The sequence below is a fragment of the Calidris pugnax genome, unplaced genomic scaffold (genome assembly GCF_001431845.1).
Source record: "Calidris pugnax isolate Ruff unplaced genomic scaffold, ASM143184v1 scaffold86, whole genome shotgun sequence".
Lineage (NCBI taxonomy): Eukaryota > Metazoa > Chordata > Aves > Charadriiformes > Scolopacidae > Calidris > Calidris pugnax.
In genome coordinates this window covers 439,572-463,310 of record NW_015090843.1, presented here as the reverse complement: position 1 = coordinate 463,310, position 23,739 = coordinate 439,572, and the positions used below count along the sequence as shown (strand labels likewise).

The following is a 23,739-nucleotide window of genomic DNA, read 5'->3' as shown; positions in this document are numbered from 1 at the left end:
TTGCAACATGAAAAACCCAACATGCTTGTCAGGAATGTGGGCCTCAGTTCTTCATTCTAACAAGAATTATGTGACTTCCACAATTGTTTTAATGCCTCAGCGCCTGCTGAGGATGCTTGAAAATGGGTTGCCTTTACCTAAGTGAAGTTCCTTTTTCCGTTGTTCAGCGTTTTCAGAAAAGACAGGGATCTCCACGAGGTTGAAGGAAACTGCAAAAATGGATGGACTTGTTTTCTGTGAAAACTGTTATCGCTATGGTACCATAGAAGAATTTGTTCCTGAAGGGAAATTTTGCAGCCAGAAATGTGCCCAGCAAGTAAAAAACAAGTAGGTGCCGTTATGAAGCATAGAAACAAAGAATTTGGCATAAATGCAGCAATGAGATACAAGGGGTGGGATTAAACTTTAATGGTGGGAGGTATTAAGCAGCCATGTTTTGGTGAGTCTCCGTGGGTTTATAATGTTCTTTCACTGTTTTTCATGTAAATGCACTAAGAACATTTGTCTAACACCGTTTTTCATGTAAATGCACTAAGAACATTTGGTTTTGTCTAACGCTGATGCTGAAAGCGATCTTTTTTGCTCTGAGTTCCACTGTCAGATGCAAGCAATAAAACAGTCTATGGGATACGTGAATCAGTGTCAGACTCCCGCCCTGATTCATAATCATTGGAATTAAGATAATCAGTAATGAGCTGGTTGGTGTGGTAAGCTAATTATAATTAAGTGCAAGAGCTGTGTTGTAGATGACAGAGAGTGAAAACACGAGCGTGCCATAGTTTCTCAGTTCCTTTTCTTTCAGCTGGTGCAGTTCATCTCATCATGAAAGAAGGTTTGTGTTGGCATGTCCATTCTGGTTTGCCTATCGCTGCATTATGGCAGTTTTTAACACCTATGATTTTGCGCCTTTTCCTTCATTTTTAGCTCAAATTTGTCTGCTCGGATTTGCTTGTTTAGCAATTTGTACAGTCGCATTCCAGCTTTCTCCCACTGGATTTTTTAGTCTTCACAATTACCTAATTACCTTTCCCTTCCTCTCTGTAAACTGCCCAGTGGTCCTAAATGTTGCACAGTTTGTTTTTCTGTGAGACTTGATGGTACATGGGAAAAGACATGGTTTAAGACATGTGGAACTTGTTCAGCCTAAGCCAGTGGCTTTCCTCCTACAGTCACTATTGTGTGTCTTTCCGATTAATTCTTTTGACATGTAATTTTCAGTAGTAGTTCCAAGAATATATTTAGTATAACACCCTGGGACCTACAAACACTTGGCCTTCAGGTCTACTCGCTTTTTACTCGATTTGTGATAGAGAAGTGTAAGGATTTCAGCTTTGTGTCACCGTGTTACTCTCGTAACAGAGAACCAAAGGAAGAAAAGCCCAGTGTGGAATGCAACGGGGAGGATGATTCCAAAGGCATTCGGAAAAGAAAAGCAAAGTTACCTCTCAAAGAAGAGTCCAGGGATAACGGGGAGAAGAAAGAAAACTCCGACGAAAGTGTTAGTATGCAGCATAAACCCATTCCTGCAAGTATTTTGGTGGGAGTTTTGCCCCATTTTGCAATGTCAGTAACTTCATCAGTCTGCAAAGAGAAGTGATGGCGTCACTCTGTCAGAGCCACAATAAGTAGTTGGTTCACTTTCCTATTTAATTATACCAATAATATGCCCATGAACTGATAACAGCTGGTTACTTTTATCTCTTTTCCCTCCTTTTTTAAGAACAGAACAAAAAGAATTTAAAGGAAATGTGATACTAACCTAGACTTTCTATGTCTTTACCATAGAAAAAGAGAAGTACATCTTTCCTAACACCTGTTACTTTATCACTCTGCACATGATTAAATGAGTATAGACTGGTAATTTATTTACAAAGAAAGCTACATTACAGTTAAGAAGAGAATACATTTGATTTTCTCAGTGTAATTTGCCTCAGAAAATCATAGCTAAAGGTTTGGTTTTATTTTGTGTGGTAGTGTAACGTGCTTTGAGGTACCTTTTGTTGTTGTTTTTTTTACTTTTGGGTTTATTCTTCATTTTAGAATAAACTGATCACAGTGCCTTCCCATCGTGTTCATTTTCCTGGAATATTTGTTTTCCTCTCAGGAGCTGTGTTACTGTTGGCAGGAGCACAGTTTTGAGGGAGAAGGGGAGAGCTCTGCAACTGCCCAGTTGTCAAAAGGCTGAAGACACTGGAGCTGTCAGAAGGGAATTGTCAGGAAACACCTTGTATTTAGTAAAGCAATTGTACATTTGGAAAAAAAAAAAAGGCAGACTAAAGCTGTGAGAGGTTTTCCTTTAAATTATTTTGGAACTATGAACATGTCAAAGATGCTGCTATTTATCCCTGGCTCAGCCAGGCCTGCTGAAGGCTTTGTGGGCTGTCCCTGGTTTAGACAAGGCTGGCTGAGCGCTGGCTGCTGAGCATCCTCCTGGCTGTCATTTTCACCCTGTTTGCTGTGATTTGTCCCTGATGGCTTTGGTTTTATTAGACATCTGCAGGTTTGTTTGAGATAGCGGAGGGCTACGTCCGTAGCCATTTAAATGAAGTCACAGTTAAACCTTGGGTGCCTCCGTTTTTACTGTATTAGACTTCTGAACTAATGAGATGGTTGTACTCTTCTTTTAATTTAGGAGGACAAACCTGAAGGAAGGATCTTGAGAGTCTCACAGAGAACCAGGAGAAAAAGAAAAGGGGAAATAACAGTTTTGAAACAAAGTAAGTTAGTTTGTGAAACAAAGATCTCAACTATCAATTTCCTAGGTGGTACCCATCTCTTATTGGGGGTTGCCAGCCTTGTCTCACTGAATTTGCATTCCCTATGGAATGTGTTTTTGTCAGCTCTGTAAAAGGAGAGTGCCAGTGTTATTTATAGTAATTAAGTTTTAAAGCTTGAAGAACTGAGAGAGCCAAGTGAAAACTGGGGAAAAACCCATCACTGGGAGATTGATTACCTTTTGCAGTTTATATATCTTCGGCAGCGTGGAGGAGGATGGAGTGAGTGTAAATGTGATCGATGCACATTTTAAGTGTTTTTTCATCCCTCTAAAGAGTAACGGGGTTTAAGGGAATCAGGCCCATTGAGTTCCCAGATGTGGAAAGACATGTATTAAGCAGAAATGAAAGTTTACTTTTGTTTCCTTCGGGATCAATTCTACAGTATGTGCTGGAAATAGACACGTTTGTGGGGAACTGTTTAGGAGTAATTGTTACAATCAGTCCAAAGGGACACACGCTGCGTCAAGCAGCATAATAAAATGTATTTTAAGTGAGTACTGTTTTTTCAAGCTATTTGTAGGATAGATACTTTGAGGAAGAAGGGGAGAATCAGCAGCTGTTACACCTCCGTGATACACCAAGCACAAACCTGCATCTTGCCCTCTAAAGCATTTCTAATGGTAGAATGGGACCAGTAGCAGAAGTTGCTGGGCCACTAATCAGCACAGAACTCCAAGTAGCTCTGCTAACATAAAAGTTACAGAAGATCCCCCTCCTGAGACAGAATTACTCCTGAAATAGTCATATTATTTCTATAGTTGTTTCCAAAGCTGAGGTGATAAGAAGCGTGTGAGGTGCAAGCACAAAGCTGGTGCTGTGTGGAAATCACTGCTGCCCACTGACTGAATGATCTGTACCCATTTCTTCTGTTTTTTTTTTATTTGGGGAAAATGTCATTTCAACTCAAGAGAGTGTAAAAGAGCGATTTATATTCAGAACCAAGCATATAACTGTGCATTATTGTGCTGAGCAACACATCTCTTAAATGGAATAGATAAAAACTGGATAAATCACAAATAAAATGAATGTGCTTTAATAGTGTTGAGCGATTGCTGCGATTCTGAAATTCGTTATCTTTTGGTTAAATTATCAGCTTTCTTCAGGAGAGCTTGGCATTGTTATTGTTATAGTTCATGTTTTAATCATAACAACGCGTAGCCAGACTGTTACTTAAGGGGCTTATTTCAAGTGGTGGATTAGGTTAGAAACATCCTGAATACTGACAAAGAAAAAAGTATTTCTACTGTGATTAAAAAAAAGTCACCAGTTGAAAATGCTTCCCAGGAAAAGAAGTTCTTGGAGAAAAGAAAAATGAAACTATTGAGGTACTTTGTGATTTGGACTAATCATTTTACACATTTTTACACAAATTGTGTATCTTAATGCTTCTTATGAACAATAAGGGAAAAGGGACAGGGTGCAAGACTTTGTGAGTTGTTTTTGTCACTTGAAAGAGATTTTGCTTGTTACTAATCAAGATGTGAACTGTTGGAAACCTTCCTGTACAAACCAGGAGGCTTCATGTTCCTCGTGCTGTTAAACCTACAGAGCTACTTCATTTCCTGAAGTAAGTCCAGAGAAACACCATGAATCTAATGAAATGTAGATTTGAGATAGGTATGTTATAAACTTCGAAGTGTTAGGTTTATTTTATTTCTTGAGAAGTTAAGAATTACAGAATTCTTTTACTATTGTGTGCTTCTTTACAGCTGTGCCATCTAAAGGAAGGCAAGCGTGGTGTTGGGCATCCTATCTGGAGGAAGAAAAGGCTGTTGCAGTGCCTACGAAGCTTTTTAAAGAGGTAGGGCCTTCTGAACTTGCAATCAATCAACCACTTAAGATTATAAGATTTTTAAAAAATCAATTAAAAGAAAAAATAAATTTGAAGATTTTTACTCTTCTCTGGGGGAAAACCTACCTGATGAAAATAATGCGATCCATCAGCAATCGTCAAGATAGTCAAAATGTGTGAAATTATTTATCTTCCTCTGCTTTTTTCAAAGAATTTTGTAGTGGTAGATGGATGCTGTCAGCTGAGACTACAGAAGGCAGATGCTTTTCCAAAATCTGCAAGTTCTAGCGTTCCCTTTCTAGCCTGAAGCTAAAAATCTGATACGTATGATTCTGATACGTATGATACCCTCATTTTTTCACATCATTTTTCCTTCCCTTTAAATATCTTTAGCTAGGTGGTACGAAGGTCCTCTTTTGGCTTGTTGCTTTCATTATATGGCCTGTCTTTTTGCAGCTCCTGTTGACAATTGTTTTGTGACATCAGATACTGGTTTGGCTTGTTCTCATTTTGCCTGTCGTCTGGGTGGATGTCACATCATCATCATCATCTCTTGCTTGTCCCTTGCCTGCTACGGCAGCCTTTGTCTTTTGTCAGCTTTCTCTAAGCTGTCTCTCTTGCTTGGAAAGCAGCTCTGTCTGCAAATCCACAAAGCTTCCACACTCTTCCCTTCTCTTGCAAAACCTGGCAAAACATGTGAACGTGTCTCATGTTCACTGCTGCACTTCCACTGTCTATATCCCCTATTATTTTTTGATAGTTCTTTTCTTACTTGTAGTTTGCTTCTTGCATCCGTTTCTTCCTGTTTGCTTTATACTTCAACTATTAGATCTCTTGGGCAGGGATTAGCTTTTGAGTTCACGTGTGTGAGTGATGCTGAGCTTTAATTGGTGCTTTGAGGCATTACTGAGGTACAAGAGTAAAGAATGTAGAGAATCCATAGATTTGGAGGTGGAATAATAGCAGTTTCCTGACTGTTCCTTAGTTATATTTCCCTGTGCTATATACTGGTTGAAAAATTGACAAGAAAAAAATGCGGGTAAGTAGTGTCTCTGTCTGGAAGGCAGATTTACAGGGCCTTGCTCTGTCTGTCTGAAGGCTTTTTTTCTTTTATTTTCCCTTTAAGAAGCAGTATTTTTCACTGTGGTTTTTTGTACCCTTCGTTAGGAACGGTCAGGATAATGGCAATTAAATCTCAGAGTCATTTCTAGGCTGTGATGGACAAGCTGTTGTTGCTCCAGTGAAACAAAATGATTGACCCTTGACTGTTGTATTTTTCAATCTCCAGCTCCCTTGATGTAATGGTTCAGGTTTTGTGTATGTTCTTGCACTTTACATAAACATTCCTAATCCTCAGTCTGCCATCTGCTCATTTGCTGACTCCTTTTACCTTTACTCTTATTTTGTTCTTGTATCTCTCCTTAACAAAGTATCTTTAAATGTTTGTTGTGAAAAGAATCTGTGATTACTAGGTTTTTCATAGCTTTGCCTGGGTGACGTATTGAGAATAATGCACAAAATTGAAATCTGATAAATAGTATTAAAGTTATTAGTCTTCTAAAAGTTGCCTGTTCTTTTGCTGTAACAGGAACCAAATTAAAGATGCACTGCCTTTGAAGTTTTAGATTTGACAGTGGAAAGAGTAGTGAATAATTCATGTCTTCGGTTTCAGGAAATACGTATCTGAGAATAGCTTAATTTTTAGTGTATTGTTTTGTAGAATTATTGTACTGTTTGCACAGTAAGGTTTATTATAATAATGAGAAAATAAACAAATCTGTGACTATTTAATTGTTTCCTTTCTTTGTAATTTTATTTGTGCTTGCTTTTGCAAAATCTCAGTTCTGTTTTTGGCCGCTGTGTCAATGTGGCCAATGTGTCAGTAGTTCTAGCATTTCAGTTCTCCACTGAGGTTTTTTATCTGTAAGGTACTTATGATACAGATGGCATTAATTGCAGATCTGCGCGCCAAGATGAACTTTAAAATTTTCAGTTTATTTATTAAAAAAAAAAGCTCTGCTTTTACATGCCTCTTTAGGGAAGTATCCAGAGTTACGCATAGCGTAACTTCATAAAACTTTCATTGATAATAAAAATGTAAAATGTGGTGATGTTAGGATGAAATAACTTTTCAAATGTGTGTACTGCTGTGAGACACTCTGATCCCTTAACTGAGGGCTTCAAAACAATCTAACCTATGTTTAGAGAGGGACCTAGAACTGTGGTTGGACATCTCTTAACTGCCCACTTTAGGCTGATTTAAGCTGCTCTGGTTCTCCATTTCCCTTCTCCTTGTCTGCATATTCCTGCACTTCTGCCGTGCACTGAGTTTTTTTTTTTTTCCTCCTGGCTTTATTATTCAGTTGCAGCCAAAGCCACTAAAGAGAGGTCTCCCTTCCTCCCAAGTAGGTGAGACCTCTCTGAGCACCTCCCTTGGTACCCTTCTCTTCCCATGGGCCGCAGAGGTGCTGTAGGGAGCATGTGTGGCTTTTAGACCAGAACAGAAGGAAGGGGGAGCATATAAGATTTTGTTTGTAACCACTTGGGACATGAAAACTGTCTAGCTGTGATTTGGTAGCTTGTGGAGACCCTCTTCGGTTTTATTTAATTTTTGTTCTGATTTTCTTTCCAATTTAACTTGAGTATCTGCTAGCTTCGTTTATTCTTTAATTGAAGATAAGGAGCATAATACACGGGATGCTGGTGTCTTCTGATTGAAAACATCCTTTTATGCTTAGTCTTGTTTTCACTTTCTTTTTTTTGAAAGATGTTCTTCTGTCTTCATTGTAATGTGATACAAAGGTAATCATGTTCCTCTGTGATGAAAAGATATTCCTGGAAAATGAGCTAGTTGAGACCCAACATAGAAAGGAGAAGATGGCATCAAAGAGGCCATCCCTATATATAAATGATGTTCTGTATTTCTGTTTTGCAATTAGTCTTTGGTGGCCTGAGATGTGGAAATGAAAAGGCAAAATAGAGGATTATTGTTATGATAGTTATAGGAATGATGACTACCAGGTCACAGTGTCACTGTACAGGCTGAAAAACAATGACATTGGTGAAATGTTTTTATTTACAATTAGTGAAAAGCAAATCACTCCATCTTCTTTCCCTTGGGTAAGTTTTTTGCTAGTTCTTTATAAATTTCATAGGTACTCTCAAGTTTTAAGTCATTCTGGCCTCAGCATGTTTTTGGATCATCAATTTCTCTTTTTCCTCAGTATGTTTTTAAAAATGCAAAACTTATTTTAAAGCAATTCATTAGTTGTTTCAGAAACGTGAGTAATAAATAACAATTTTCCTTTGCCTTCTAAAGATATTCTGTCTTTCTCTGGTATACTTTCAGCAGAATTGAAACTCATCTTTTCCCTTGCAGTATCAGTCTTTTCCGTACAACAAAAATGGATTCAAAGTGGGGATGAAGCTGGAGGGCGTGGATCCCGAGCACCAGTCCATATACTGTGTTCTCACAGTGGCTGAGGTAGGTCGAGGCAGCCATCGGGCAGGATTACAGGAGTAATGTAAAAAAAAAACATCAGCATGACAACTAATTAATAGTGGTTTTATAGAGGTTTGATATTATTTACTGTTGCTCAATTCAAAATGCCTTACGCCTCTTTGTGTTGCGTTTGTGCTGCAATCTCAATTCAAAATGCCTTACGCCTCTTTGTGCTGCAACTTTTTCAGGTTGATGGCCTCAGAAATTGCCTATATTGGCAAATTCTGCAAATTAATATTCCATATAAACTCAGTTTGTCTTTTTGCTGCCGTTTACAAAATATTTTAATTTGATGAGTAGTTTCTTTGCTTTTAATAATACAAATGAGAACCCATTTCTCCGGGACCTTTTTTTGATGTTTTTCAAACACATCTTACATGAGCTTTATGTAGTTTTACCAAGGATCCTTTTTTGGTTTTTTGTGAATTAGGGAAACAGGAATAGGGCAGGTACTCTTCTGTCTCACTGTTATTCTAAGCAGCTGTAATTCTGCAGTTTATATTCTTATAGCCCAGGCTTTTGTTTTCCCATGTATGGATCTCTTCGTGGCCCATAGACGTATGCCATTGCTTTGGATATCTCTTCCATCTTCTTGTGGATGGTGTGTCAGTGGTTGAGTATCTCTTCTGTACCTTGTGCTTGTCACTAAACGTGGGTCACGTTTTACTCCAGGATGACTGAATTCCATATAATTCTGAGACGGCAAACTGAAAGTTCTGTCAGTATAAATTAAATTTAAAATAGGGTGACCGTGATGTCAAGAGACTTTCATGGATGACTGCAGGAAAGTTATGGCATTTGACATTCAGGAGAACTTTTGTACAGAGAGAGGGATTGTATGTTTTTCTCTTCCTCTTGGTGGTTAACTTACTACTTTATGGAATAACAGAGTTCTGGAGGATACCTCCACTGACTTCTCATCTTTAGTAGCAGTTCTGAGTGTCTCTCTGGAGAGCCTGTTAAACATAGTTACTGTTGAGTGCTCTCTTGCATATTGATTAATCGGGATAGCTTGAGAGCTTCATTATCCACGCTTTCTCCATGACTGCATCAGATGTATTCATGCTCTTCTGTAGGGTTTCTGTTCTATTCTGGTGCTGCGTTGAACAGTTTTCAAGTTTTTGAATACTAATGGCAATATCCAGTTTTTAGTTAATTCTTCTCTCAAGAAGAGAAGGCTTTCACATTAAGAATAGCTTTGGGTTTTTATTCTTTCCTTTTTTCCAAATGAATTTATTCATCGAGTGTGGGCTTGAGCAGAAGTAAAAGGCAGACTGAAAGTGTACTAATAGATGTAATACCTAACAGAAACTGTGATGTGTAGGGCAAACATCTTAAAACACAGTGTTGTGTGTTGTACATTCTTACTTTTAGGTTTGTGGCTACAGAATACGACTGCATTTTGATGGGTACCCAGATTGTTACGATTTCTGGGTGAACGCTGATTCCTCAGACATTCATCCTGTGGGATGGTGTGAGAAAACAGGTCACAAGCTTCATCCACCTAAAGGTATTGCTTGGTTTGAAATGTGTGTGTTTTTCATAGCTCTGAGATCAAGACTGTCCGTGTAATGCTGCAGTTATTTTTTTTGGCAGAAAATTTTTCATTCATTTAGTCAGAGCGTTTGAACATGGCAAATGAAACTCTAAGTCTTGCTAAAATCTTGAGATTGAAATCCTGCCCTTTTTATTCATTGGAAATCCAGAGAAAACAAGAAATAAAAGTGAACCATAAGAGTAGTTCGTAAAGCATTAGGAAGAAAAGCTAAGCAACAAACCAAGACCCCAACTGAATGCTTATTGCAAGTAAAATTGCATTGTTCAGCTGACATGGATGCTGAGGTCTGACAGGCAGCTGAGAATCCTTTAGTGGAAGGTCTTAGGACATTTTCATTACTAATTATTGATCACCATTATTATACATGTGTTGGCACAGACTAATAAAGGTTATGCTCTTGCCACAAAGAGTAAGCTTGAAATAGAGACAAAAAGAGGAATGAACAGGTAAGGAGTGAGAAAAAGTCGTAAGATTACAAGCCTGAAAGTGTGATTTGTACATAGCTTATGTAAATGATATACACGTGTTGAAATATGTGTAATTTGCTTGCTTAATTATTCTATTTCAGTTTATATAACTCATTTATTTTGGCAGATGGAGTGCATCTGCATTGAACTGTACCGTGAAAAAAGGGATAAATGGGCTCCCTTTTGGGAGGGAATACATGGGGCTGAAGGGAATGAGTTTCAGTAAAGGCAGTCACTCACTGAAATTTCTGGTGGTTTTGGTCTTGTTTTACCAGATTGTAACATATGAACTAAAATAGATGTTTCTATAACTACTATTTAATAGGAGAATGGAGGAAGATGACTATTTGCTTTCAACTCAGCATTGTTTGATAAATTAGAAGGACAAACGGTTTCCTGTGAATTACTTTATACAGTTCAATACATTATGAATTATTTTTCCAAAGAAACTAGAAGCTGCAAACCATCAACAGCAACTTAGTTTTCTTTCCAGGTGCTGTTGACACAGAATAAAACAATGAAGAAAGTGCACGCAGGGGGGAGTTCTACACTGTAAATGTGTAAGGGGCCCTGGGGCATTGATGGTGTAAGCAACTATTTTGATATAACCTGGGGAGTTTGTTTTAAAGCTAGTCATGATGGTGCTGTATTAGTGAATGCCTGAGGATGTGGTAGGGTGAAGAGGAGGAGGAAGTTTTTTCAGTTGGAGAGGTGGCAAGGTGTAGTTTTATTGAGGAGAGACAAAGTTTGTGCCACTTGGAGAGGTTTGTTCAAAGGGGGGGAGATTGTAGTATAAAACTGATATCTTACTGAGACTTAATTTTCTGATATCTGGTAGAATTGTGGATTTGTGTCTCTAGGCTGCCCTTAGATGTTCTGCCCCTTCGGGACCTTCAGGTCTCTTGATGGTCAGGACAGCAAGGTTGGACATCAGGGACAGAGCAGTGATTTTTTTCAGAAACACTCCCAAGCTTGTTTTGAAGGTGAAATGGAAACTAAACTGAAATCTCCTGAGTTCTTGCCCATTTTTATGACTATGCTTCCTCCCAGGTGAAGATCAGGAATAGTTCAAATACCAATCCTAGCCAACTATAAGAAACTAATAATGTGCAGCTCAAGAAAGCAGAGCATTTTCCTCAGTTACTGTAAAGAAAGTATGACATTTTGGTAAGGAAGCTCAGCCAGCCCTAAATAAAGAACGTGATTCCTCTTTGTAATACCAGATGCCCAAATAAAAATAGGAAAGCTTCTTCCACTTTCTTTTGAACTCTCTAAGTCCCTCTAAGATGTATCGTGCTAAAATTTCTAATAATACAAACCAGTGCTGCCTCAGAGACTCATTGAGTTCATCTTGGGGTAGAATTAATACGTAGTTCAACAGTAAATTTTCCCAGTGTAATTTATGTAAAATTGGAATAAATAGTTAACAATGTATAATCTTTTCAGTTCTGAAATTGCAAGAAGCAGTTCAGAACTGGATGAAAAAAAATAATTTCATCAATTATCGATCTGATCACCTGCAGGCACCACGTGTCTCATTCCTGTCGTTTCTTGCTCTTCTTTTATGACCCTCATTTAGGATACAAGGAGGAAGAATTCAGCTGGCCCTCATACCTGAAGGCGTGCAAGGCTCAAGCTGCTCCCAAATCACTGTTTGAAAACCAGAATGCAGTAAGTACTCACTTGTTACTAATGGTGTGGAAAGTTATCAGTGTGCTCATGCGTGGTAGAGACTCACCACATATTGAAGTGATGGTAACCCTGACACCTGAAATTTAAGGTAAAAATGTCTACAGCAAAGTCAGTAACAATCTCCAGTTCAGCTCTGCAATTCCGATCCATTAATTTTTTACTAATCTGTTTAAAAATCAGATCTGACACATTCAGCAGTGGTACATTAAAGGGAAGTTTAAGACTTGTTTTTAGTACTGTGTCTCGCACCATAACACTGTGGAACAAACATGGTCTTTCAGAGAGAGTATCTAAGACAGAGTTAAAACCAACATATTTAATTTTAACAGCATGTTTAGGGCTTTTTTATTACGTAAACCATGAGTGTCTGTGTTTGAACATCTCACATGTCAAGTAATTAGGCTGCTGCCATTCTGTTGGGGCAGCTAATTGGGAAACTTAGAGATGACATGAATATATTGATTGTGGACTCCAGGGAGATTTCTGGATTTATAGTATTTATCTTCAATTAAATGTCTTTCTCTACGTAGACAGTGATTCCATCGGGATTTCGAGTGGGGATGAAGCTGGAAGCCGTAGACAAGAAGAATCCTACTTTCATTTGTGTTGCTACGGTAACGGACATGGTGGACAATCGGTTTCTGGTTCATTTTGACAACTGGGATGAGAGCTACGACTACTGGTATGATGTTTTTGTTTTGTATCCTAGTGAGATGTAGCAGAAGTGTCTTAGCTTTAAGCACTATTTTCTGTGATACTTTCCAGACTGTGGATACAGTAACCCTACCAACTTTTGCTGGGCTTGTAATCATGGCCACCAAAGTATGTCTTGGTGGTTACTGGAGGAATCCAGTTTTCCACGTCAGGTTGCTCATCAAAAATTCCCAGGGATTGTGCTGGATGAGCGTTGGCATGTGCTGCTACATCTGGAGTTGTGGGTTGATCTCTCATTTTGGTTACACAGCATCTCCGAGGTTGGTATCTTTACAGATTCACAGATTCACAAATTCATCGTGGTTGGAAGGGACCTCTGAGATCATCGAGTCCACCCACAAAAAACTCAAAACAAATAAACAAAAAAAAAACCCCAAACCCCAACAACACACTCAACACCCCACCACATCACACCCACCCACAAACCAATAATCTTGGGCACTAGAGCCTGCCCTGAAGAGCCATGTCTACACGTTTCTTAAATACCTCCAGGGATGGTGACTCCACCACCTCCCTGGGCAGGCTGTTCCAGTGCCTTACCTCTCTCTCAGTAAAATAATTCTTCCTGATATCTAATCTAAACCTCCCCTGCCCCAACTTCAGACCATTTCCTCTGGTCCTGTCATTACTCCCTTGGGAGAAGAGGCCAATCCCCACCTCCTTTCAGGTAGTTGTAGAGGGCAATGAGGTCTCCCCTCAGTATGAAACCATAGTCGTTAACAGACCTGTGTTGAGTATGAGAACCTCCAAAGGACTAGAGCTACCTGAACATGAAAGTATGCACGAAAAGAGATCTAAACTTCACATTTGGAAATAAAGAAGATCTGGATTTTAAGAATCAAAAACCATGGAATGTCACTGTGTCTTTTCTACAGAGGTATTTTCAGAGCATAACTTCCCTAAAGGGATAATACGTGACCCAACTGTACTAGGAAAACCATTTCCTCTGCTCCTGTCATTATTCCCTTGGGAGAAGAGGCCAACCCCCACCTCTCTACAACCTCCTTTCAGGGAGTTGTAGAGGGCCATGAGGTCTCCCCTCAGCATAAAGGGAGCATAAAGACACTGAAAGAAGCTCAGTCTCAGCCTCTCCTCATACGACTTGTTCTCTAATCTTAGTGAAGATTATGCACCATGATATTGTGACTGATCGTACTGGCAGTTAAATTATTAAATTAAAAGAAAGGCTGCCTTTTTTCATAAGGTTCTTGATCCACTTAACGTTATTCAGACCAAACCTTAGTCATCTTCTGTAAGCCATCAGGATAGCGGCAAAACCTAGTTTTAGTCTCTTGTCTTCTACATTTCTCTGAAAATTGGGATCCTGCTCTCCTGACCAGCATTAAAGATGACCTTTCTGGACATTGTATGGTGGAGGGGCTTTCTGTATCTATATAGAAAATTCAGTGGATCAAGCAGGACATACTGGGAGCATAAAGACACTGAAGGAAGCTCAGGCTTTGGCTGTCACAGTGCAGGTTTGTATTTGCACTTGCATCTTCTTCTGGCAGATCATTTGGAGCAAAGTAATCTATCTTACATTCTTTGAAGACTAAGTTACTGCAGAAGAGGTAGAGCATTGTAAGCCTACGTCTTGGGTTCGGCAGCAGCAACTTAACTGTATTGCTGAGGCTGCAAAAATAAATGAAGAAAGTTTTCTTCATCTGTATTTGATGACTGCTTAGGCACTACCTCAGTGAGAATGATATAATCTATCATACAACTTCAAAACTTTGTGAGTCCATCTCTTGAAATAATAATTGTATGGGCTACGTGACAGATAAGCTGTAGGAGAGCTAAATTATTGAAGCAGCGGTCAACAGGCATTTCAGTGGAGTCAAGAACTGAATATCAAGATAATAAGCCATACAAGTCAAAGACCAGAAAGATTAATGATTATTTCCATGAAGAAGTAACATAGAACATATATTTCCTCTACAAAGCAACAGGAAACTGGGAACTGGGAAAAGCTATTCTGAATTTCCTAATATTTCAATGCTCACTAGTAACAGTTATGCCACTAATTAATAATGAGAACAGCTGTCAGGCAAAGCTTTTAGGGCAAACACAATGCAGTGTAACCTGTAATTAGTTCAGAGGTAGCATAGGTATCTCTCTAAAACACTGCCCTGTCTATAGCAGGGATACGCTGAATTTCAGGCTTGTTAATATTCCTATGTCAACAGGAATTTTGTCCACCAATCTTCTCAGAAGAGGGGCATAGGTATCTCTCTAAAACACTGCCCTGTGTATAGCAGGGATATGCTGAATTTCAGGCTTGTTAATATTCGAATATCAACAGGAATTTTGTCCACCAGTCTTCTCAGAAGAGGGAAAAGCAGGTTTTGACTACACAACCAGGCTTTACATTTTTGCAGTCGTAGTATTCCAAAGTGAGTTTTCTGAATTTCCTATGTAGAATACATGAAACAATACCTTCTTAAACGATGAGGGAAGATTAAAGTGGAAAGTTTATAGGTGTTTGAGAAAACACTGGAGCTGTATTTATACTGAAGCCAAGCTGAAGATTTGTGTTCTTTTGGTGAAATCCTAAAGTCCCTTTCTGGAAGGAGCAAGAATATGCTGCATGGAAAAAATACTGTGCATGGAAATGAAATTCAGAGGGGTGTTGCCAACCTCTCTGCATTGCTGTGACCGAGAATGGGAGTGAACAGAGGAGGAAGGGAAGAAAATGGGAGAAAAGAACATCAAATGAAAATAGCAGCGAGACATCTGACCAAAAGAGAGCCTGAAAATGCATCCTGAATGCATCCCACTTACTTTTTTAATTTTAGATACCAGGTTTGTAGGGGCCTTAAAATATCGTAGGTGCCTAAGTTTCCATCTAACAGGTGGTATCTAACTGAAAATGAAAAGTTCTGTTGGGATTACCCAGAGCAGAGCCTCACAGTTTCCCTCTGCCTGTGTGTAAACTTCAATCTCAGAATTATAATGAAGGAGAAATGATGTATTTAGTGTGTGTAGTTGATGACTTTCAAAGTATGTTTTTTTTCTGTGTACCTTTTGTGATTTGGTTAGTTTGAGTAGATAGAACTTCTTAATTAAGGTTAAAAATTCTTTCCTCTTGTTGAATAACTAAAAGACAGTTTTTACAGGACTTCTGGCAACAGAAGTCTATTCCCATCGTGTAAGAGTTTTTTTAGGCTTTCAGCCTGGAGATAGTCTTCATGGCTTTTCTCTGAGCATTAGAAAATATGTTAATGGTTGAAAATAAGTAACCTGGCTTCATTACTGCAGTAATGTAGTACTTACTACTGCAGTAAAGTTCTTTAATGCAGTAAAGTTCTTTAATGTCTGGTGGTGGTACTTTCAGTGGATTATAAATCCCATTACATTGTCCTTTGGCAGTGGCTTTTAGATGGAAGAAAAAGTTAAGAAAATGGACAGATTTAAGACTTTCCTTCAGGAAGGAAAATTTGACCTATACTATGCAAGCCATCAGGTCCTTTCCATCTGTCCCATCTCTTTTGATGAAACAAATAGCACTTCTTTGAGACCCAAAGCCATTCTCTCTGGGCGGAGTTTCCAAATGTTCTTAAGATTCACTGAATCTGGAAAGAGCACTTGGGAGTCTTGGTGTATGTGTGAACTATGAATTAACTACGGGTCCACTCTGGCTTTCAGTTCTCCATTCTCATGCATCTGTTGTACTTACACACAGATTTACATCACTTCAGCTTCCTAAATTTTTGGTGACAAATCCCAGACACAGCCAGAGCAGCCCAAACTCCCTAGGCCAGAGGACTCTGGCTGTCCCTGTCCATGGCTTGGTCTGAACTTCTCCTGCAGAGAAGGTGCTACAAGCTTTTGGGATGGACTTACCAGGAGTGTAAGAAAATGCTGTCTCATGTTTCACTCACTTGTCCGTCATGCAGAGAAAAAATGATTCTGAAGCACCTCGTGAAGACAAATCAATTTCAGATTTGCTGAACCATTTTCTGCTCCGTATGAGCTTTGGAACAGACTGGCTTGTGGTGTGAGACTAAGAAAGAGGCTAGTTCTGCTCTCTGCCAGCATCTGCTGCTTTGCCAACACCCAAGTCCTTAAAAGCTGTGCTCTGCTTGTTTCTTTTTTGAGATAATGAACTTTTCTCCACTCTCTCTTTGATAGAAACAATATTTTTGAAGGGGTTACATTATGCCAAAAAGAAGATAAAACAATCTTCAAGAACCTGGAGCCACAGCACATGTTTTTAACTATTTACATGGATAATGGACCAGTATCTGACCCTAAAGCTCTAAAATCTCCTGCAAATCACCATGCAGAAGTCTTACCTGGTTTCAAATAGAAAATATGGTGATGTGGCTTGCTATACCGCATCTGGATGCCTACCATAACTTCATGGGCCACGTTTTGGGAAGTCCTGACCTAAAATAATACCAGCTTTACACTTGTTGATGATGAAGTATTCTCACTTCTGCACTAGATGGGGCTGCAGGATGGTTTCTGTGTTTTTCTTCATTTGTGCATGGTTTGATGACTGGCATCTCACAATCAAGATGTTGTATAAGTGGCATTCTTGAGAGCATATTATTATTTATGGGTATAATGTGTGTATGAGTAGGTTTTTTTACAGATAACATTTTCATTACAAATTTTATCTACATTTAATAAAGGGAAAATCAAAATACCAAAAGGTTTGTTTTCCCAAAAGGGAAAATCAGAAATTATTTCAAACCAGAAAATGAGTATAACACATACAGATTATTTTAATGGAAATGGTGATGACTAAAGTCTGTCCAGATCTTCAGGTGAAGAATCAATGGGAAAATATTTTTCTAAAAGGATTGAATAGTCATTTTTTTTTAACAGCAACCATTATCATCTATCTCTCTTGATCTGAATTTAATGAGCAGTATCTATGAAACAGATTTTGGGGAAAAAATAACAGGACAGCTGAGAGTGACCAAGAGAAAAATACTGTCTTCTTCCAACCTCTACTGGTGCTTGGGGTTGTTTCTCCCCAGGATTATTTCTCCACCCTACACTTGCCCTTGTTGAATTTCATCAAGTTTTTCTCTGCCTTCCTGTCACCTTTAAGGTTAGGAAATGAGTGGAAGAGAGCTAGTGCACTGTAATACTGGATTTATCTAACTAAAGGAGAAATTAGGTGGTTACATGAGTTTCCAGCTAAACAGAGGCAAACAGTATGTTGGCACGGCGTGCGCAGTGCCATGCAGGGTAATGCAAGCTTTTTGTGTCAGCGGGATGTTCCTTACTCACCCTGACTGTATAACTGCTATCTACTGCTTTAAAAAGCACTGCTAATTGTTCAGCCAACTCAAAAACGATCATTAAGTATCGATGCAGACGTAGGGATGGGGCATGTTTCACAGCAGAGTCTGATGCCTTTTCACTTTTCCTGTGGATCAGTCTTACTTTTTGCCTTTCCTAGTAATGTCGAGTAATAATTACAGTGTGTACATAATATCTGTTATATTGTACATAATGTATTATGTTATTAAATAATACAACAATATGTAACAACATTAGGTAGGTTTGTATATATGTCGAGTAATAATTACAGTGTGTACATAATATCTCTTATATTGTACATAATGTATTATGTTATTAAATAATACAACAATATGTAACAAAATTAGGTAGTTTTGTATATAATAATTTAATAATACTGAAGTTTTAAACACTTTTTCTCTCATCTGCTTTTATATCAATCATGTTTTTGCGCTGTCTGTGATTTTGAACTTTTTTTTTTAATTGCTAATGGAAGTTTATAGCCAGAACCCACTTTCTTCTAAGCCTGGTGTGAGAGTGACCAGTAAGAGCAATCTCTCCTCTCTTCAGAGAGATGCCAGCACATAATAATTTAATAATACTGAAGTTTTAAACAGTTTTTCTCTCCTCTGCTTTTATATCAATCATGTTTTTGCACTGTCTGTGATTTTGAACTTTTTTTTTTTAATTGCTAATGGAAGTTTATAGCCAGAACCCACTTTCTTCTAAGCCTGGTGTGAGAGTGACCAGTAAGAGCAATCTCTCCTCTCTTCAGAGAGATGCCAGCACATCTCAGGTGTAGCTCACCCTGCCTCTGTCAGCCTCCTGTGGTTCTTGGGGCGCCCCACAGGCAACAGCACTCGTGCAAAATGTGACACACATGACATAAAATGTGGAAAGTTGTTAATCCCTGGAGTAAGAGAGGTTTTTTTCAAGCAATTTGCAGTCTTGGATCACTCATTAGTTGTGAATTCTTTCCACAGTTTGGCAACTTGTGGCCTAAAATTCTATTTTATTATTTTTGCTGACAGTATTTCTCAGCCTTATGCGCTGCTGGGTTATAATAACATGTTTATAGCTCCATTCAAACCGCTCAGAATCTGGTTTTGAATTTTCACTCGTTATTGACAGTGTATTCCAGTAATGCCTGATTTTCTATTCTGCCTCCAGGTGCAACTTGGATCATTAATCAAGGCCTCTAAGCTTTTGGTTTAAAGTTTGCAAAGCCCCACCTGGCTTTGATGGGATCGTTGTGTTCTTGAAACTAACATGTTTCTACTGAGGGTCTCTACTTTTAAATCTTTCAGGTCCTGCATTATAGCTGCTCAGTGGAGATCTACCACTGACTTAATGGACTTGATTTTTTTTTGATCTTCCAGTGAAATAGTAAATAAAGCTTTATGCTGCTTTAAGTAGTAATAAGTCTGTTAAATATGTTCATATCTTCAGGTTACATTTGCAGGTTAAGTGTAAGTTGAAGGTGTCATAGGATATTTGGAATTTGTTAAATCTTTTCCATATGTCTTGTTTTCCTAAGCATAATGGGTTGTCTGAAGAACTGCATTATCAAACCCCTTTCGTTTTTTTCTCCCCCTCCTCCAGGTGTGAGGCAGCAAGTCCACATATTCATCCGGTAGGATGGTGTAAAGAACATAAAAGAACTCTCATCACCCCACCAGGTTTGTATCTTATCACACATCTGAAAGGTTTTAGGAGGTTGTAATCCATTAGCAGCATTAAAGATTACAGTAAACTTACTGTTACTTCTCCTGAATTTTTCTTTCTGTAATTAGGAATTGATATTTGGGGAATTTTAATTTATTTTTTTTACATAACATAATATATTGAGAGTAGAATACATGAGGTGTATGCACATGTATGCTGCTTTAGTGAAGAGACATCCATCCATGAAAGATACCCCTTGGAATCTGAACAGGTTTATATTTTTGGCTGAATGTATTCACTTGGAAGACTCACATTGTGAAAATGCAGATAAAACAAATTCCAAGCGTGTGAGATTGTTGCATAAGAAAAAAACATCTTCATGGGAAGTAAATATGCAAGATGATGGGTTGGTGAGAAGATCACCGTGTGTGATGAAGGAACCAACTTGTAAGGGCTCTTTGGAAGGGAGGAAAACACAATGAGAGAGTTGATACAAAGGAATGAAAGTCTATTCATTAGGAGGAAATAAAAGACCACTCCTGTTTTTCAGGACTGTTGTGTGCAGCTGGATGATCTAAATGTCCTGTTGCAGAAATTGCCCTCTGTGGTCTGAGAACATGGAAAATTTGAATTGGTTAAAACCAACTTTGACAGAAATTCTAATAGTCAGCAATATGGAAAAGTCAGGAGGTTAATTACAGCCTATTATTCAGTGCAGTCCCTTTTAAAAGAAATCACAATTGGTTTTGTTCTGTTCTAGATAATGAATCATAATGTTTAAACTTCAAGTTAAACTTCAAGTGCAGATTAAAGACAAAGGACAGGCACTGCCTTCTCTTTAAGAGTAAGGCTGTCTTTGTTTCTTACATAAAGTGTTTGTAAACAGGACACTTTCTGAGAAAGGCAACATCATCTTTGATGATGCCTGTAAATTATTCTTACAGTAAATGACCTGGTTATTTTTTTAGAAATTTAGTTAAATTCACTAAAAGAATAGCAAGTAGTCAGGTATGCTCTGCTGTGGTACGAAGCTATCGCTGATTGGATTGTGTTAGTAAATTGCTGTTTAGAAAATACAGGATTACTCTTATAGTAAGTGAATTAATTTCTTGAATTTAGAGGACAGATTTTTCCAGTCCACATGATTTATATTCTCCTACCCAAAGTAATTGTGAGTTCCTCTGCTGGGCTACTCAGTATTGTGCATGAAAAGATTGTTGGGGTTTTTAACCTACATGATGAATGTGTCAAAGACAATGTAGAATAGCCTTTCTTGTAATTATTTTATAAATCTGAAGCATAAATCACAAGGGTATTGTAAAACTGTTAGGTATTCTGTAAATTAGACATCAGTTTTATTTTTTGCACTGAAGTGGTTAATTTTGCTCATATTTTTTCTGTGCCAGATTATCCACACGCTAAGCATTTTTCTTGGGAGAAGTATTTGGAAGAAACCAGTTCATTACCTGCACCTGCAAGGGCTTTTAAAGTGGTGAGAAAATACTTACCCTTTTTTCATAATTTTAAGTGCATATAATTAATTAGTGTAAGAAGACAATACATATGTGGTGTTCCTATGTTTCCAAATGTATCCAGTTAATTAGTTGCGTAATAGGTGGTTTATTTTTATGCGAGCCTGGAGTTCACTTAAAAATCAGATAATTATTCTTATAAACCATTAATACTTTATTATTTTAATCATTATAAATGAGATTAAATGCTACAAAATATTAATAATGAACGTAATTTGCCATAGGAAATTACTGCCTAATTATTAGAAATAATGAGATAGAAATACACATGTTCAAAATATGATGACTCAGTACCTATCTGTACGTTTTAAATGGTGAAATAAACACAGTGAGGATGTAAAAATGATTGTGGGAGGTCAGTCTGGTTGCCCATCAAGTCCATTGTCTCTGGCAGTAACTGAGAGAGATTGTGTATTTAATATCCTTCAGTTGACTTTTTCTTCTTTCTGTGACCGGGGCACATGGAGAGCATCCACATGGGTTGGATGGTGGACTGGTTGGATCCAAAAAGCATCCCTGTCAGGAGCCAGCATCAGATGCTGGTGGCTTCCAGCCCCTGAAGCTGGTTTGCCTCAGCTTTTCAGATCAGGGTGGCTAATTCTGAGTAACACTTTGCAAAGAGCTGGATTAATGAAAGCAGAAATGTGGTGTTTATAGCAGCTCCTGAGGTCTGTAGATCACCAGAGTTTATTACTGACCTGCAGTTTAGCACCCCAAAATGTGTCTTGCTTAATAATGTGTCTCAATCTTACATTCTCAGCAAGAATTAGGAAGGTGTTTGGTTCTATCTGAGGATATATGGCCCATGGCAAAACAGTGGAGGGCTGTGACCTTGACTACATGAAGCTAAAAGCAAATGTTTTCTATTTCTCTTGGAGCATCCATGATTTCATTTCTCCCCCTGGGATTGAGGGAAGAGCCTCGCAGGGCTCAGCAGTGGGAATGCAGGGTCCATCTGTACCAGGAGCCTGACAGGACCTGCCACCAACGGGCAGGCATTCAAGGAATTAAATTGGGAGAACACTAGTTGGCATGGCTCAACACCATATTAATGCTAACTGTGATAAACAATAAGAAAGCAGATTTAAAGAGAATAAAATGCGGGTTGTGTTGGAGTTTGGGTGAAGTCTTCCCGAGACCGTCACAGTATTTTATATTGCCTTATGGAAGAAAATTGAGTTCCTAAGCTGGAGCTGAGGAAAGAGAACCAATGGTGTTATGGAAGGTCTTACAGGGATAGACACGTTATTTTCCTATTAAATAAAAAAGCATAACATGTCTTATGCATATGGTCCTTTAAATGGAAATAAAATTTTTGCTCTAGATTTCATAGCTGTAGATGGCAAAGATAAAATCTGATACTCCTAACAACACCACCTTTATTGCCAAAACAGTATTACAAAACAGGTATTTAGTCCTGATTGTTCTGAGTGGGTGTTTACTGTTATGTCCTGGATTAGTTACGTTTTCAGTAGGAGACTGAAAAAGTGTTTGATCCAGAAAGCAAAAACATATACTAAAAAAACACTAATATGTTTCCTGTAGACAATTTCATAGAAGTTTCAGGCTGCTGGTATCTACTAGTCTGATACTCCTAACAACACCACCTTTATTGCCAAAACAGTATTACAAAACAGGTATTTAGTCCTGATTGTTCTGAGTGGGTGTTTACTGTTATGTCCTGGATTAGTTACGTTTTCAGTAGGAGACTGAAAAAGTGTTTGATCCAGAAAGCAAAAACATATACTAAAAAAACACTAATACGTTTCCTGTAGACAATTTCATAGATGTTTCAGGCTGCTGGTACCTACTACTTCATTCAATAACACATTGAAACTGTTAGGCTAAAGCTCTGGAAAAACTTTTCAAGATAATTTAGGAAAAAACCCAGCTGATATAAAATAAAGGTCCCTACTTAATTGCTTGTGGGCCTTGAATGGAGAACCTGCAATCCCACAGTAGTTACTGGTTTTTTTCCAGTTTAATAACACTGGTTTGAATGATCTTTTTATGCCTGGATTTGTTGGAGGAGGAGGGCGGATTTGAGAAAAAAATGGCAGAAAATTTTCTGTGGATTTTATGTATTTTACAATTGTGTGAGATTTTGGAGGTTTTCTTCTGTTTCACATAATATTGTTCTTCCTTTCCTAGAAACCTTCTCATGGCTTTCAGAAAAACATGAAACTTGAAGTAGTTGACAAGAGAAATCCAATATTTATCAGAGTAGCAACGATTGTAGATACTGATGACTATAGAATAAAAGTAAGTTTCTTTGTCTTACTGTACTATCCTGCTTGAGTGACTGAGGAGTATTTTGTAAAACCAAAAGCCTATAGTTGTAGAATTAAGCACCGGAAGAAATGAGTCACATTGCTGTGTCCTGCTAAGCTTACGCTCATCCTTTTCACTGATTAATATGCGTATAATTCCTTTGGAATGGGTTGTTCTATTATCCTCTATGATACATTTGCTGATGTAGGTAATTAGAGAGCAGAACTGAATATGTTCAAAAATTGCTTTGGGAGTAGTTGATGTAAAACAGTTGTCTATTCCATCAAGAAATGGGATGATTTAATACCAAGTGTCGAAGGGCTGCTGTGATATTTGTATTGGTGCCCATGAAATATTTGGCCGAGGTTAATTGAATCTGTCTCTATAAACTTCCAGGGAGAGGAGAGAGAGAGAGAAGGGAGATAAAAAGAAAAAAAAAAATGGACCCTGATATCTTGTGCCTTGTCAGTGATTTCTGCAATTCTGAAATTTATCCTAATGACGGACTTTAGA

The 23,739-nt window shown here is 38.2% G+C and overlaps 1 protein-coding gene across 4 annotated transcripts in view; it reads left to right on the top strand.

Moving 5' to 3' along the window:
- The window catches only part of L3MBTL3 (l(3)mbt-like 3 (Drosophila)), a 109,254-nt gene that overhangs the window by 57,724 nt on the left and 27,791 nt on the right, over positions 1-23,739 (top strand). For all 4 annotated transcript variants that reach the window (XM_014942634.1, XM_014942635.1, XM_014942632.1 and 1 more), the window contains exons 4-14: positions 168-327; positions 1,360-1,498; positions 2,633-2,717; positions 4,487-4,578; positions 7,949-8,053; positions 9,446-9,581; positions 11,676-11,767; positions 12,319-12,470; positions 19,361-19,437; positions 20,830-20,915; positions 23,107-23,217. In XM_014942634.1, the coding sequence (XP_014798120.1) occupies positions 168-327; positions 1,360-1,498; positions 2,633-2,717; positions 4,487-4,578; positions 7,949-8,053; positions 9,446-9,581; positions 11,676-11,767; positions 12,319-12,470; positions 19,361-19,437; positions 20,830-20,915; positions 23,107-23,217 (1,235 nt within the window). The remainder of the gene's footprint in view (positions 1-167; positions 328-1,359; positions 1,499-2,632; positions 2,718-4,486; positions 4,579-7,948; positions 8,054-9,445; positions 9,582-11,675; positions 11,768-12,318; positions 12,471-19,360; positions 19,438-20,829; positions 20,916-23,106; positions 23,218-23,739) is intronic.